Here is an 18,368-nt window from a genome sequence, read left to right on the forward strand (position 1 = left end):
ATGATGTCAAGAAATATTTTATTTCTACTGCTTTTCATATGGAGTACTGAAGTGGTCGAGAGAGTCATAGCTAACTATAATACTTCTACTAACTGCACAAGTGATACAAATGGTGATTTAGATAGTGGCACTGAAAGTCCATGTTGTACAATTGGGGATTGTGTTTTCTATTCACTTGTTGATGCTCTTAACAATGCCTCCAGTAATAACATCATCAACATTACAAGTCATGTTGTTGTGTTGTATTCAACAGTTATATTAGAAGGTCTTGAAAACGTCACTATTATTGGACATATCAATTCTACCACTGTACAATGTAATGATATTGGAGCAGTGAAGTTTGTTGATTGTAATAATGTGACCATGAAAGGTATCAACTGGGAAAGGTGTGGTTCTAACAGTAAACCAGGAATTGAATTTCACAATTTAACTGATGTTACTCTTCAAAACTGTTACTTCCATAACTCAGCAGGACAAGCTGTTGTACTGTCAAATATCTCGGGATTTGTGTACATCAAAAATTGTCACTTTACAAATAACAACAAACACAGAGGTCACGGAGCTGCCATATACTACTTGTCTTCAACTGATAATCATACTCAAACAAAGATGATAATTGACAACACCAGTTTTGAGTCTAACGGAGTAGCTAGTAGTGTGGTTTATATTGACTTCTTACATGGTGACTATCCAAGTTACAATTGTTTACGAAACTCCATATTTGTCAACAACCATGGAGTACCTGTTTATCTCTCCCATGCTAGTCTACATCTTAATGGCAGTGTATTGTTCAACAGAAATGAAGCTAATAATGGTGGAGGAATTTATAGTGTTAGGTCCACTATCATATTTCACAATTGTAATGTGAGCTTCACTGGTAATTCAGCTGTGTATTACGGTGGAGCTATTTATCAACTTCACTCTAAGATTTCTTATAGAGGAAGCTCAAAAGTAACATTCACAAATAACATTGTAAAAATATGGAATGGTGGTGCTATTTATTCTGCAACCACGTCATTTATCTCCACTGCTGATGAAGCCATAGTAAAATTTAACAACAATTTTGCCACCGGATATGGAGGAGCTATTTTCTCAGTAAACTGTAGCAGCATTTCATTTGATGACAACTCAAAAATATACTTCTATAGCAATGCTGCTAAAAGAAATGGCGGTGCCTTAACTAGTAATGTTAATTCAAGTGTATTGTTTAAAGGTAATTCAACCATTCTATTTAAAAGGAATAAAGCCACTGGCATCGGTGGAGCTGTTCGCTGTAATGATTATTGCAGCCTGTTATTTAACAGAAACTCAAAGGTACAATTCATTGAGAACATTGCAGTAAGGGGAGGAGCAATAGACATAATCGATAGTTCTACACTCTCATTTAGAGGCAGTTCACAAGTGATATTTACTAGCAATAACGCTACATTAGGAGGAGCTATACGATGTAATGCTTACTCTAATATAATGTTTGACGAAACTACTGTAGTGGCATTTACTGATAACACTGCTTTAAGGTATGGTGGGGCAATGTACATTGTTAATTCCCATGTGATACTTGAAGGAAACTCAATGGTAGCATTTGACAGTAACATTGCTAAGTCTAAAGGTGGAGCTGTCTTTTGTTATATAAATAGTTATTTATCATTCAATGACAACATAACTGTAAAGTTTAATAATAATACAGCTGTTGAAGGTGGAGGAGGATCTCTGTACATAAGGGATAATTCTTCTGTAATGTTTCATGGAAACTCATTTGGATTGTTTGAAACCAACACTGCCATCTATGGAGGAGCAGCCATGGTGTGCACCAATAGCAAATTCTCATTTAATGATTTTTCAACAGCAACCTTTGGCCTAAACACTGCTACAAATGGTGGTGCCTTAACTGGAAATAGTAACTCAAATATATCTTTTATGGGGAACTCTACGATTGTTCTTTTAATGAATAAAGGCACTGGTGATGGGGGAGCCATTCGTTGTAACAATAATTGTTTCCTTTTATTTGATGGAAACTCAAACGTAACATTTATCGGCAACAGTGCAGTACAAGGAGGAGCTGTGGACACCAGAGATAATTCTACATTATCAACCAGAGGTAGACCACTAGTAACGTTCACTAACAATACTGCTACTGATGGAGGGGCAATATCATCATTGGATGGCTCTACTGCTTCATTCAATGGAAGATCGATTGTAACATTTAGTAGTAATACTGCCACAGATGGAGGAGCTTTGTTCTCTACTCACAATAGCACCATATCATTCCTTGAGAATTCAACTGTGAAATTTTATAAAAATGGAGCAACACAATTTGGAGGAGCTGTACATGCTAAGGATACTTCTAAAATATTAATCACAGGAAGTTCACTGTTAACATTCACTAATAATATTGCTATGGTGGGAGGTGCTATACAGTGCACAGCTCAGTCTAGTACAGTGTTTGATGAAAATTCTGAAGTGAAATTTACTCTCAATGCAGCTGTAAGGAATGGTGGAGCAATATACATTAATGATTCTCATGTAACATTTAACGGACAACCAATGGTAACATTTGACCATAACATTGCAACGTATAATGCATGGAGGCGCTATGTGCTCTAATTACAATAGTAGTATATCATTCCATGGACACTCAGTCATAAAATTTTATCACAACAGAGCAGAACAGAATGGAGGAGCTATCTATAGTATGGATAATTCTTTTGTTCTGTTTCATGGTTATTCACATGGTTCATTCATAAACAATGCTGCCACATATGGAGGAGCTTTCAGAGTTTGTTTAAACAGTCGAGTCACATTTGACAAACTCTCAACAGTAATGTTTACCGAAAACACTGCTATGGATGGTGGGGCTTTATTTGGGAATACTAATTCAAATATATCATTCACAGGAAATTCAACAATTGCATTCAAAATGAACAAAGGCTCGCGTAGTGGAGGAGCTATTTATTGTAACAATAATTGTAGCACATTATTTAATGGAAATTCAAATGTAACATTCAATGACAACAAGGGAGGAGGAGGAGGAGCTATGTGTAACAGAGATAACTCTCATGTTCAGTTTGAAGGCAATTCACTGGTTTCATTCATAAACAACAATGGCTCTTATGGAGGAGTCGGCAGGACTTATATTAATAGTAGAGTGTCATTTGATGAATCTTCAACAGTAACATTTATTGAGAACAGTGCTATTAATGGTGGTGCTTTACTTGGGGATAGTAATTCACATATAATATTTGCAGGAAACTCAACAATCATATTCAAAATGAATAAAGGAATGGGTGATGGAGGAGCTATTCGTTGTAAAGATCATTGTAGCTTATTACTTAATGGAAACTCATATTTAACATTCAGTGACAACAGAGCAGTAGAAGGAGGAGCTGTGGACATTAGAAAGTATTCCAGAATATTGATCACAGACAATACATTAGTAACATTCACTAACAATGATGCATATGATGGAGGTGCTATACATTGTGCTGTATGGTCGAGCTTAGTGTTTGATGAAAACTCCACAGTGACATTTACTGGCAACACAGCTATCAACAATGGTGGAGCAATTATATTAATAGTGGCCATATGATAATCTTTAAGGCAGAAACAAATGTGACAATGACACATAACAGAGCCTTATATGGTGGTGGTATATATAGTAGTACAATGTCTTCCATCTCATTTGAAGGTTACTCTGTTGTTATACTTGCTCACAATGTGGCTACTCAGAATGGAGGAGGTGTACTGTCATCCATTTATTCCAAGATAACATATACAGGATATTCAGCTGTATCACTGTATAACAACATAGCCAAACAAGATGGTGGTGCAATTTACTGTACACAAAAATCATACATATTGATTAGTAATAATAGCATTGTGATGATTCAAAATAACTATGCATTACAAAATGGAGGAGCTGTGTATTTATTTGGTCAGTCACTGATAATATTTGGAAAACTTTCAATGGTAACTATTAGCAAAAACACAGCCATGGAACATGGTGGAGCCTTATTTTTAAGTACCCAATCAGGTGCTACCTTCCAAGGAGATTGCATAGTAACATTGAACATTAATGATGCTAAACTAAGTGGTGGAGCTCTCTACTCATCTATCAACAGCTTTATCAACTTTCAGGATAATTGTAAGGTAACATTTTACAACAACAAGTGTAGACAAAGTGGAGGAGCCTTGTATTTAAATGCTCAGAGCACTTCAGTTATTTTAGGAACTGCTTTCATTACTTTTCATGATAATGAAGCAATACGAGGAGGTGGAGCAATATATTCATATGACAACTCTAACATTACAATCAGTAACTGGTCTGAAGTTGTTTTGTCAGGAAACAGGGTCACAGAGTATGGAGGAGGTGTACAATGTGAGGGTCAGTCTGGTGTTACACTTGAAGGAAATGCTTCAGTAACAGTTATAAATAATATTGCACAATTTGGTGGAGCAGTTTATATTTCACAATCTAAGATCAGCTTTGGAAAAGATTCCATTGCAAATTTTACAAACAATACTGCGATAGATGGTGGAGCTATGTATCTGAGTGAGAACTTCTTAGCAGTGTTTAGTCATGGTTCTAGCATTGCATTTTCAAACAATTCCGCTGAACGATATGGTGGAACAATATTAGTTAAACTAATAGAACATGTTAATGTGACCAATCTGATTCTAAATACTACAAGACTTGATTTTTATAACAACACTGCTCTGGTAGGCAACTTTATCTACATACAAGTACCGCCATCCTGTGATGATCTCTGTGTAAATAACAGCATAGTAGTTGGTGCTAATATTATGTCTTTATCATCAGGACAGTTGGGTGGTAAACACATTGTCACTACCCCTAGTAAACTAGTACTATATGATCCAGCCACATGCATTAATGATGACAGTAGCACAATTTGTGAGAAATATCTTATAAAAAATATAATGCTTGGCCAGGAGATTATACTTAATGCTTGTGTACTTGATTATTATAATCAACCAGTAATTGCAATACAGTTCTTAGTAAGCAGCACTGATCAAGATCACCAGACCACTAGTTCAGATCGTGTGCTAATCCAATGTGAGATGTTACAAGGAACCAGTGTGATAGGAGACAAAATTACAAAGGCAGAAATGTTTTCAATTAACTTTACTTCACATTTTGAAACTCAGCTGGACCTGAAAACTATTTTTGTGCAATTAGTAGTTGAATTATCACCCTGTCACCCTGGTTTCCACTATGATAACAAAACACCAAGGTGTATATGCTACAGTGATACTGACATCATATCTTGTATTGATAGCACATCATTCATCAAAGAAGGTTATTGGTTTGGTGAAGTTAATGGCAAAACTACAGTGACCATTTGTCCTAATAATTATTGTAACTTTACTTGTTGTAAAACTACCAATGAATTTTACCAACTTTCACCAGTAAGAATAAATCAGTGTCTTTCACACAGATCTGGTACTGCTTGTGGTAGTTGTGAGGAAGGCTACACTCTGTCGTTTGATTCTGTAGAATGTGTAAGTGTTAAAAAATGCACGACGGGACACACAGCACTGGTAGTCACATTATCAATGATTTATTGGATAGTCATAGTTATACTAGTGTTTGTTATGACGTATTACCTTGCTGGGATTGGATACTTGTATGCTATTACATACTATTACAGTGTGGTGGATATTTTACTAGGTGAACATCTGTACAACTCACAAGGTTTGTTTACAATGGTAAGCATCATATCCAGTATAGCTAAGGTCACTCCACAGTTTCTAGGACAACTTTGCTTTGTACAAAATCAAAGTGGAATTGACCAACAGTTTATTCATTATGTACATCCAGTAGCAGTGACAATCATCACAGCACTATTCTGCCTGTCTGCAAGGTTGTCCAATAAGTTATCAGCATTTGTAAGCAGAGGAATCATCCATGTTATATGTTTTCTCCTGCTATTGTCATATACGTCTGTGGCCACAACTTCATTACTGCTACTGAGATCACTGACATTTCATAATGTGGATAAGGTTTATACTTACCTGTCACCTGACACAGAGTATTTTCATGGTCGTCATCTACCATATGTTATCATAGCAATACTGTGTACACTAGTGATTGTGATTGGTCTACCACTTCTACTCCTTCTTGAGCCATTCCTTAATAGCAAGGTCAACCTTACAAGAATAAAGCCATTACTGGATCAGTTTCAAGGATGTTACAAAGATAAGTATCGTAGTTTTGCAGCTTATTACATGATATGCCGACTGGTGATTATTGTCATTATTATTGCAAATTCATCTAATGATGACACCACCCAGTATCTGTTGATCACTGTTAATGCCACACTGGCCTTATTGCACATGACCTTTAGACCATGTGCAAGTGAAATTCTTAATATGTTTGATGGCCTAATCTTACAATTGTTGATTGTGGTTTCAATGATACCACTTATTGACAGTTCTGATCCAGATTCGTTGTTAGCATTCACCATCGTATTGGTTATACTACCAGTGGTAGCTTTTCTGATAATGGAAGTCTATTATTACAAGATCACAATCAAGAAGATTGCTAAATGCTGTATACCTCCTGTACAAGATACTACCAATGACAGCAATGAAATACCAATGTCTGACTTTGTTGATAGTATTATTGATGATAATAGCAGAAGGAACGCTACTATCGTAACTGTAAAGTAAGTAGTAAATGATTACAGTATAATATATCTAATCAAAAACAGCCAAGCTGTAAAAAAAGGAGTGCGGCCCTTGAAAAGGCTATGGTGAAAAAAGATGTGAAATCCAAGGTGGCGGCCAAGAAATGGCTGTGATGGTAGGTTAATGGTAAAAATTTTAATAACGACAATTCAGGTGAATTTTGTGCCAATTGACTAAGCGGCACCAAATTCACCTGAATTGTTGTTATTAAAATTTTTACCATTAACCTACCATCACAGCCATTTCTTGGCCGCCACCTTGGATTTCACATCTTTTTTCACCATAGCCTTTTCAAGGGCCGCACTCCTTTTTTTACAGCTTGGCTGTTTTTGATTAGATTTCACTTCTTTTTGTATTTGTATACTCCAAAGCCGGCCTATGGCCAGCTTTGGGGCTTGTTAACCTATATATTTTTCTTTACCACAGGAAAAAGAAAAAGATGAAGTAGATTTTATAAATACTTTAACTCATTCTGATTTTATCAGTAATTGTACAAATTATATATGTAATGCATATATCAAGAGTTCATTATATTATGAACTCTTGCATATATTTATTACATGTCAATTAATTCCCACAGGATAATTTGCAGCTGGCCTCTCTACTGGGTGACTTGAAATGTAGCTGAACTCTCTACAGGGTGATCTGCTTGTACGTAGATGAACTCTTTACAGGATTCTCTCTACAGGGTGACTTGACTCTAGCTGAACTCTCTGCAGGGTTATCTGTTTGTAGTTGAATTCTCTACAGGGTGATTTGTTTGCAGCTGAACTCTCTACAAGGTAACCTCTTCTAGCTGATCTGTGTACAGGGTGACTTGTTTCTAGCTGGTCTCTCTACAGGGAGATTTGTTTGTAGCTGAATTCTCTACAGGGTGATTTGTTTGCAGCTGAACTCTCTACATGGTGGTTGCTTTATAGCTGAACTCTCTAAACGGTGACTTCTTATAGCTGAACTCTCTACAGGGTGATCGTTTCATAGCTGAACTCTCTACAGGATGATTTGTTTGCAGCTGAACTCTCTACATGATGATTTCTTTGTAGCTGAACTCTCTACAGGGTGATTTGTTTGCAGCTGAAATCCCTACAGGTGATTTGTCTGTAGCTGAACTCTCTACAAGGTGATACTTCTAGGTGATCTCTCTACAGGATGACTTGTTTCTAACTGAACTCTCAACAGGGTGATCTGTTCATAGCTGAACTTTCTACAGGGTGATTTGTTTGCAGCTGAACTCTCAGCATTGTAGTTTCATTGTAGCTGAACTCTCTACAATGTGACTTCTTCTAGCTGAACTCTCTACAGGGTGACTTGTTTCTAGCTGATCTCTCTACAGGGTGACTTGTTTCTAGCTGATCTCTCTACAGGGTGACTTGTTTCTAGCTGAACTCTCTACAGGTGATTTGTTTGCAGCTGAACACTCTACATGGTTTCTTTGTAGCTGAACTCTCTACAAGGTAACTTCTTCTAACTGAACTCTCTACAGGCAGATTTGTTTGCAGCTGAACTCTCTACATGGTGGTTTCTTTGTAGCTGAACTCTCTACAAGGTAACTTCTTCAAGCTGATATTTTTACAGGGCATATTTGTTTGTAGCTGAGTTCTCTACAGGGTGATTTGTTTGCAGCTGAACTCTCTACATGGGAGTTTCATTGTAGCTGAATTCTCTACAATGTGACTTCTTCTAGCTGAACTCTCTAAAGGGTGACTTGTTTCTAGCTTATCTCTCTACAGGGTGACTTGTTTCTAGCTGAACTCTCTACAGGTGATTTGTTTGCAGCTGAACTCTCTACATGGTGGTTTCTTTGTAGCTGAACTCTCTACAAGGTAACTTCTTCTAGCTGATCTTTCTACAGGGTGATTTGTTTGTAGCTGAATTCTCTACAAGGTGATTTATTTGCTGCTGAACTCTCTACAAGGTGACTTCTTCTAGCTGAACTCTCTACAGAGTGATTGATTTTTTTGCAGCTGAACTCTCTACATGGTGGTTTCTTTGTAACTGAACTCTCTACAGGGTGATTTGTTTGTAGCTGAACTCTCTACAGGGCGATCTGTTCGTAGCTGAACTCCATACAAGGTAACTTCTTCTAGCTGATCTTTCTACAGGGCATATTTGTTTGTAGCTCAGTTCTCTACAGGGTGATTTGTTTGCAGCTGAACTCTCTACATGGTAGTTTCATTGTAGCTGGACTCTCTACAATGTGACTTCTTCTAGCTGAACTCTCTACAGGGTGACTTGTTTCTAGCTGATCTCTCTACAGGGTAACTTGTTTCTCTCTGAACTCTCTACAGGTGATTTGTTTGCAGCTGAACTCTCTACATGGTGGTTTCTTTGTAGCTGAACTCTCTACAAGGTAACTTCTTCTAGCTGATCTTTCTACAGGGTGATTTGTTTGTAGCTGGATTCTCTACAGGGTGATTTATTTGCAACTGAACTCTCTACAAGGTGACTTCTTCTAGCTGAACTCTCTACAGAGCGATTGATTTTTTTTGCAGCTGAACTCTCTACATGGTGGTTGCTTTGTAGCTGAACTCTCTAAAAGGTGACTTCTTATAGCTGAACTCTCTACAGGGTGATCTTTTCATAGCTGAACTCTCTACAGGATGATTTGTTTGTAGCTGAACTCTCTACAAGGAAACTTCTTCTAGCTGATCTCTCTACAGGGAGATTTGTTTATAGCTGAACTCTCTACAGGTGATTTGTTTGCAGCTGAACTCTCTACATGGTGGTTTCTTTGTAGCTGAACTCTCTACAAGGTAACTTCTTCTAGCTGATCTTTCTACAGGGTGATTTGTTTGTAGCTGGATTCTCTACAGGGTGATTTATTTGCAACTGAACTCTCTACAAGGTGACTTCTTCTAGCTGAACTCTCTACAGAGCGATTGATTTTTTTTGCAGCTGAACTCTCTACATGGTGGTTGCTTTGTAGCTGAACTCTCTAAAAGGTGACTTCTTATAGCTGAACTCTCTACAGGGTGATCTTTTCATAGCTGAACTCTCTACAGGATGATTTGTTTGTAGCTGAACTCTCTACAAGGAAACTTCTTCTAGCTGATCTCTCTACAGGGAGATTTGTTTATAGCTGAACTCTCTACAGGTGATTTGTTTGCAGCTGAACTCTCTACATGGTGGTTTCTTTGTAGCTGAACTCTCTACAAGGTAACTTCTTCTAGCTGATCTTTCTACAGGGTGATTTGTTTGTAGCTGGATTCTCTACAGGGTGATTTATTTGCAACTGAACTCTCTACAAGGTGACTTCTTCTAGCTGAACTCTCTACAGAGCGATTGATTTTTTTTGCAGCTGAACTCTCTATATGGTGGTTGCTTTGTAGCTGAACTCTCTAAAAGGTGACTTCTTATAGCTGAACTCTCTACAGGGTGATCTTTTCATAGCTGAACTCTCTACAGGATGATTTGTTTGCAGCTGAACTCTCTACAGGATGATTTCTTTGTTGCTGAACTCTCTACAGGGTGATTTGTTTGTAGCTGAACTCCCTACGAGGTAACTTCTTCTAGCTAATCTTTCTACAGGCGATTTGTTTGTAGCTGAGTTCTCTGCAGGGTGTTTGTTTGCAGCTGAACTCTTTACATGGTATATAGTTTCATTGTAGCTGAACTCTCTACAATGTGACTTCTTCTAGCTGAACTCTCTACAGGGTGACTTGTTTCTAGCTGATCTCTCTACAGGGTGACTTGTTTCTCTCAGAACTCTCTACAGGTGATTTGTTTGCAGCTGAGCTCTCTACATGGTGGTTTCTTTGTAGCTGAACTCTCTACAAGGTAACTTCTTCTAGCTGATCTTTCTACAGGGTGATTTGTTTGTAGCTGGATTCTCTACAGGGTGATTTATTTGCAACTGAACTCTCTACAAGGTGACTTCTTCTAGCTGAACTCTCTACAGAGCGATTGATTTTTTTTTGCAGCTGAACTCTCTATATGGTGGTTGCTTTGTAGCTGAACTCTCTAAAAGGTGACTTCTTATAGCTGAACTCTCTACAGGGTGATCGTTTCATAGCTGAACTCTCTACAGGATGATTTGTTTGCAGCTGAACTCTCTACAGGATGATTTCTTTGTTGCTGAACTCTCTACAGGGTGATTTGTTTGTAGCTGAACTCCCTATAAGGTAACTTCTTCTAGCTAATCTTTCTACAGGCGATTTGTTTGTAGCTGAGTTCTCTGCAGGGTGTTTGTTTGCAGCTGAACTCTTTACATGGTATATAGTTTCATTGTAGCTGAACTCTCTACAATGTGACTTCTTCTAGTTGAACTCTCTACAGGGTGACTTGTTTCTAGCTGATCTCTCTGCAGGGTGACTTGTTTCTCTCAGAACTCTCTACAGGTGATTTGTTTGCAGCTGAACTCTCTACATGGTGGTTTCTTTGTAGCTGAACTCTCTACAAGGTGACTTCTTCTAGCTGATCTCTTTACAAGATGACTTGTTTCTAACTGAACTCTCTACAGGTGATTTATTTGCAGCTGAATTCTCTACAAGGTGATTTATTTGCAGCTGAACTCTCTACAAGGTGACTTCTTCTAGCTGATCTCTTTACAAGATGACTTGTTTCTAACTGAACTCTCTACAGTGTGGTCTGTTCATTGTGGAACTTTCTACTGGGTGATTTGTTTGCAGCTGAAGTCTTTGCATGATCGTTTCTTTGTAACTGAACTCTCTGCAAGGTAACTTCTTCTAGCTGATCTCTCTACAGGGCAATTTGTTTGAACTGAACTCTCTACATGATGGTTTCTTTGTAGCTGAACTCTCTATTAGGTACCTTCTTCTGGCTGATCTGACTACAGGGTGACTTGTTTGTAGCTGAATTTCCTACAGAATAACTTGCAATGTAATATAATTGAGTAAATTATAAATGCAGCAGAATACTTTATTAGGGTGACTGTTCTATTAGAGTATCTCGATCTCGCATTTGTTACACGTAGTTGTCTTTCGAATCATAACTCAGTGGTTTGTAATCCGATTCTTCTGTACTACTGCAAGGACTTTCTATAATGATTATTCCAGCTACATACTGATTTTCAGCTCGTTACTCTAAGCGGTTTGCCTGGTAGACACGAAAACTAATAGTTTTTTATTCATAAAAATCGATCGCGTAATTTTGACACAGGTCGGGCTTTGTGTCATATCTCCATGGTCTTTATCCCGATTCCTTTCAAACCACAAAAAGGCACTCGTACGATGGTTGCTCCATCTACATATCAATTTTCAACTGATTCCTCAAAGGAGTTTATCCTGTAGGCGTGACAGACCTTCGACCTTATTTTACGCAAATAATCGGTCATAACTCCGTGAATGTTCATCGGATTCCTACCAAAGTTGGTACAGAGATCCACCTTAATGAGCCCTTTAAGTGTGCCAAATTTCAGCCCGATCCGAGTACGCATTCGTGTTTTATGGCGGATTTTGCGAAGTGTGCGAAATGAAGAAGTACAGTAGAAGAAAAAAACGAAGACATTAAAACGAAATTTTGTTCGCTCGTATCTCGGAAATGGCTGGCGCGATTTTCTTCAAATTTGGTGTGTAGACACCCCTAGCTGGCCGGCACGTCTGTAGCAAATTTGGTTCCAATCGGATAAGGGATCACAGAGCTATATAGGTGTGAAAATTGCGTTTTCTTTCTTCCTGTTAATATACTCACGGGTGGCACGCCGGCTTCTTGGGCCGCACGACACACTACCGTGTGTCTTGATATATATATATATATATATATGTACCACTTTCACACCTCAGATCAAAAGGAAAGCCAGTGCTGCATATATCACATATCTCACTGACTCAAAATGTTGACGAGATATACACACTGCTACTAGTGCATATATCTCATTAAGGCAGTGCGTATATCTTGTTAAGGCAGTGCATATATCTTGTTACACACTGCCTTAACAAGATATGTACCACTCTGCATGGGCAGTTCAAAGGCACCGCCAGTGCCATAATTTGTATATTGCAATGCTGCAGACCGCAGCAAGTCCATTATAACTTATAACGCACTGGTTGCGGTTTTGTAGACCACAACGAGTGCATTATAAGTTATAATGCACCGACCGCAGTGCAATATACAGATATTGCACGGGCTGCGGTTTTGTGCAGCATAGCACAAGTGCCGGTGGCGAAGACCACTATGACACCTCACCTAATAAGTGGAAAGACACTACATAGATCACTCGAATTCTTTTATAGCCTGACATGTAAAAGTCGATTGTGGGCCATAACGTCACCAATACGTATAATGTTTACAAGCAGCCAATGGCGATCGAAAAATCTAATGCGGGTGGCCACAACTCTAGTCATACATATATATAAACGTACATATACACCTTACTAGTCTGGTGCCATCTTAGCCCAGATTAAACTGTAGTCCACTTCGACAATGACTCAATAAAACAAATATATTCTAAATAATACTAACCTTTATGTTCGATTGTGGTAACCAGTTTTGTCATGCCACCAGATTCGAGTTTAGCCAGTGTGAATAGTAAGAATTAGACTAGTATTATTGTTTAGTAGTTAGGTTTTGTTTACTTAAACCGTCTATTTAGCTGATTTTTTTGCTCGAGAGAATCACTATGGCAATTAGTCTGGTGCTTAGTCTATATGGCACTCTGGCATGCTGAGCACTACATGATGAGAGTGGAACAGCGACAGGTTAGTGATATAACCCATAGCGTACTAGCTTTCAATATCTCAGGTGGCTGCAGTACTGCAGGGGGAACGTCATTGCAACGTCAGGCTTGGTTACCCACAATCGATGTTAGAAACCTGGCCTTTATAAGTGTTACAGCTGTCTTGTGAGACTCTCCCCACCTATTAGGTGAATGGTACATAACAGTTATACAACGAGCACTCGTGGCCATTGTATAACTATATAATATGCACTGCCACCAGTGTGTATATCTCATTAACTTGAGACATTGCATACCTAATAGGTGTGCACACTATATCCAGAAATCATTAGATTTCTTTGATGTTTTACTGTTATCCTCTTCTCTTATATAGAGAATCAAGCAAGCTGTGATTGTGGGATTAAATTCTGCTAAACAACCTGTGATTGTGGGATTCAATTTTAATACATTAGCAGTAGTTTGTTTTTTACTTTTGTAAATGTAGCAATTAAAGTAGCATAAGTAACACTAGTCTCTTAAAATTGCTATATTAGCAATAATAAAATCAAACTACTGTTTGATGTATTAAAATTGAATCCCACAATCACAGTTTGTTTGCCAAAATTTAATCCCACAATCACAGCTTACTTGGTTCCCTGTATAAGAGAAGGGTATGGCAACTAAAGATTTTGCCAATTAGGTGAGACTACATGCTAAAGTAGAACATATTAGTTATACCATGGGCACTTGTGCTTTCCCTTTATATTCGCACTTGCTCTCGGGCCTGTGGCCCTCGGGCTTGTGCGTATATATCAGGCAAAGCACTCTTGCCCATGGTATAACTATTGCATATATATTGACCACCGCTATAGTTAAATGTACATGTTGAGCTGGATCCAATGCATTTAAACATGATCTAGCACTGCTTGACCAACTAAAAATACTTTAAAATCTTTTTGTTCAAATGCCTAACACAATATTTATAAATCTGTAACATACAATTCCTATGCATGAGGAGCCATATAGCTAAGTATTGTGTCTATTACAGCCCTCTTCTGAATTTGTAGTTGTAATACACGTGTCTGTTGCTGACACACTTACTGTCACCTTTATCATTTGGTTGATTAAAATGTAGAAAAAAATGATTCTTTTCATTTTTAGCTGTTTTTCAGGATCCAGCTCAACCTGAGTGTACATATTGCAGTTTAGTTGATACCACCAATTATCCACATCTGTGTTCTTTAAAATTTTCTACAGCAACACTTATGATGAAGCTATTCACTATCGTGAATCCTTTATGGAAGTGATGAATGAAATTGAAGACTGATTCATTAAATTTTACAGAAATATTTCAGTAATGAATCATCACACATACTGTATGCATGCACACAATGTGACATACTTATTTATTCATGATATCACTACAATAAAATGTGTATTTTTGTGCATATGTGATATGCTCTAAATGTGTTGATAGTTCAGATTTGCCCATTGGTTAGCAAATCTGAACTATCATCTCCTATACATTATATACTCCACTGAAGTACACATCACATTAGAGTTCATCAAATATTCATTTTAATGTAGTGCATAATACAGTAATAGTCATTTACATTTTTACAGCTGCATTTGTAACTACAGTATTGAACATGTGTATATACATTATGTAGTTTTGTGCATGTCATCTCTCATAACAAAACTGCCTTGACTTGGTGCAGTATACCCAGGTTCAGTATCCCTGCTTATATGTGACCAGGCCTGCAAAAATAGATCATGAAGGCATGAACTATAGATCCCATGCATCACGTGACGGGTAATATCTCAGGATCAGACCTCTCAACTCTCACAATTTGGTCGTGAGACACACAATTTCAGCCTTCATATCACGACCGCTTGCTGATTTCACGATTTCTCACGATTTTCAATAAAATTTCCTAAGGCACGCTAAATCTCTTTGATTTAAGCCCCAAAACGTCTTTGTAGCAGGTATCACGTGATCAGTTAATTAGAAAAGTGGGGCACCTCTTATTTTGAACTGGAAATTTTGGCGGTTTCCCGTATTTTTGACTGTGTCACGAGTCACTATGCTGTCAAACTCAATGAACTGAGCATTATTTGAAGGTGAGAAAAGATTCAGCACACATGGAAGGTGAAGAATAAGGTGAAATCCTACCAGTTGTGGTATTAGTACAAATGTTTATTGCTTAATTTCGGTTGTTGTGGTCAATGGCGGATCCAGGATGGGGCATTTGGGGCAAATCCCCCCCCTTCAAGAAATTGCATACAAGATCGAGATACTCTAATAGAGCAGTCAATGACTCTAATAAAGCAGTCACAATGTTCATGAGGCAGTGTAGCTTACCTATGAAGTTATAAATAGGATTTTATTTTACATAACAGACGTGATATAGTTGGTAAGGATAACTAGCTATTATTGTCGTGACCTTTTTTTTTTGGTCTTCAACTGGTTTTCAGAAAGGTGCCCCCCCCCCCCCCCCCCCCTCTTTCCAAACTCTGGATTCGCCCCTGGTGGTGTACTTGTGCAAAACTGAAATCTCCACTGCTGGATACTGATTGCTCAAGAAATGAGAGGTGATTTCAACGATGAATCACTGGTGAACCAGTACTACATCAACTGAGTTGAAAGACTGATATCACGTGATTCAACGATTTTTTTATTTTATTATTTTGGGAAAACTGCATCAGTAGAAAAACTACTGCTTTTCAGCAGTGCCCATACATAACATACAATATAATTACATACACATTAACATACATGCAAGTAAAAAATAGCTAAAATGAGATTTATATAAGTGTTTAAATTGTCCAAGAGTAGCTGCAGTGTAAATTGAGGCATTCATTGAGTTCCAAATCTGCATTCCTTTATAGTAAAAACTATTCTTTCCATATGAAGTCCTGGCTCTTGGTACAAAAAGGCGATGACCGTTTCTTCCAACATGGGAGGTAACAGTTGTAGTGTACTGAAATGTTTCTCTCAAGTAAGCTGGTGAGAGCTGATGAAGAGTTCTATAAACAAGGATGGCAGTATGAAATCTTCTATATGTTCAGCCAAAGTATGGCACAAAAAACTTTGTGTAGCTGGGATCAACAAACAAAACTTAGAACGATGGAGCAAAGACAGTAGGTTCTTGTAATATAGCTACAGGTAGTAGGCTGCACTGTAACATAGAGATATTATAAGCTGCGGTAAACAGCAGTATTGCACCCACATAGCTAGCTAGTTGTGCTTTTAAAACATTATTTTTGTCAAAAGAAATGTATGCGCATGAGCCCCATCATAAAGATGGTATAGGCTTCACAGCTGCATGGGGTATGGGTGGCTGGCTGGCTTTCTCACGACCAGGTCTGCATCCAAGTTTAGAGGTCTGCAGGATTGGAATGGAATATCTGAATTCTGTTACTTGCATCAACTGAGACACACGGTAGTGTCGTGCGGCCCAAGAAGCTGGCGTGCAACACTGTATACTAAGCATATTGACAGGAAGAAAAAAAAACGGGATTTTCGCACCTCCGTAGCTCTTCCCTGCCTTTATGAAACATTACGGGTTTTGCTGTGGACACGCCTGCCAACGTCAGTACTCCACATACCAAGTTTGAGCGAAATCGCTTCAAGAGTTCCCGAGATATGAGCCTTCAAAGATTGGCTTAGTTTCTTGGGTTTTTATTCTTATTATTTTTCTTTCTCTTTTCACACACTTAGAAAAACTGCCATAAAACGCGAACGCCATATCCGATTGCCTTGAAATTTGGCACACAGACGGGTGGTATAAAGGCGCATCATGGTACCACGTTTGGTTGATATACGATAAACAGAGAAGGAGTTATTAGCGATTATTCAAGAAAAATAACAGCAATATGTTGTCACACCTACAGGGTAAACCGCTTATGGGAAGATGCTGAAAATCGGTGGGTGAATAGAATCTTAAACCTTTCGTGGTTTGAAAAACAAATTGAGCTAAAAACCACGAAGATACAATGAAAAAACTAATTAGTCTAATAGTGTGTAACAAGTAACAACTATACGCAACTGATCAAGATTAGCTAAGAAAAAACAACTATACTTTCAGAAAAACCACTTGGAATAATGCTTTGAAAATCACCGTATACAGATGGAGTAATCATCTTAGAAAGGCTCTGCAATGGTGTAGAAGAATCAGACTTAAAGCCACAGAGTTATAACTCGAAATCCTACTTGGTGTAGCAAGTGTGAGATCGAGATACTCTAATAGAGCAGTCATCCAATCACCCTGAAGGGAATTCAAGAGATCAACTACAAACAAACCACCCTGTAGAGAGATCAGCTAAATACAAGATCAGCTACAATCAAACCACCCAGTAGAAATATGCATGTGCTGGAAACAAACCACCATGTAGAGAGATCAGTTAGGAACAGGTCACCCAATAGAGAGTTTAGCTAGAAACAAGTATTCTTGTAGAGAGATTAACTATTAACAAATCACCCTGTAGAAAGATCAGCTGGAAACAAATCACCCTGTAGAGATATCAGCTAAAGACAAGTCACTCTGTAGAGAGATCAGCTTCACTCTGTAGAAATATGTGCTGGAAACAAATCTCCATGTACAGAGTTCAGCTAGGAACAAGTTACCCTGAAAAAGCGTTCAACTACGAACAAAGTGAATCATTCAATTTATTCAGTGTTGAACATACAAATATTTAATCAGACAAAAAGCTTATACACACAATTGTTTCTTTTGCTCCACAATTCCTGCAGTGAAGAAAAGAAAAACAAGTTAAAAGGAAGCACCAAAGTCAGTTTATGGCCAGCTTTGTGGCTTGCAATACAAAAAAAGAAGTGACATCTAAACCAAACAGCCAAGATGTAAAAAAGAGTGCGGCCCAAAAAATGCCAGGGTGAAAAAAGATATGAAATCCAAGGTGGCGGCCAAGAAATGGCTGTTATGGTAGGTTAATGGCAAAAATTTTAATAACAACAATTCAGGTGAATTTGATGCCACAACCCAAATTCACCTGAATTATTAATTGTAAATTTTTATTATTAACCTACTGT

The 18,368-nt window shown here is 38.0% G+C and overlaps 2 protein-coding genes across 3 annotated transcripts; both read left to right on the forward strand.

Moving 5' to 3' along the window:
• Nucleotides 1-3,572, forward strand: LOC136248134 (probable outer membrane protein pmp6). The gene is made up of 3 exons (XM_066039949.1): nt 1-2,573; nt 2,662-3,484; nt 3,543-3,572. The coding sequence occupies exons 1-3, from the start codon at nt 1-3 to the stop codon at nt 3,570-3,572; spliced, it is 3,426 nt and encodes a 1,141-aa protein (XP_065896021.1).
• On the forward strand, nt 1,999-14,873 carry LOC136245686 (uncharacterized). 2 transcript variants are annotated; one of them, XM_066037183.1, is made up of 2 exons: nt 1,999-6,683; nt 14,480-14,873. In XM_066037183.1, exons 1-2 carry the CDS (start codon nt 3,583-3,585, stop codon nt 14,505-14,507), a joined length of 3,129 nt encoding a protein of 1,042 aa, XP_065893255.1. In that variant the 5' UTR covers nt 1,999-3,582; the 3' UTR covers nt 14,508-14,873. The 2 variants fall into 2 exon arrangements, with proteins under 2 accessions (XP_065893255.1, XP_065893249.1); XM_066037177.1 differs by having other exon boundaries at nt 14,576-14,873.
• Nucleotides 14,874-18,368: the final 3,495 nt, after the last annotated feature.

This window comes from Dysidea avara, chromosome 2 (assembly GCF_963678975.1).
Source record: "Dysidea avara chromosome 2, odDysAvar1.4, whole genome shotgun sequence".
NCBI classification, from domain to species: domain Eukaryota; kingdom Metazoa; phylum Porifera; class Demospongiae; order Dictyoceratida; family Dysideidae; genus Dysidea; species Dysidea avara.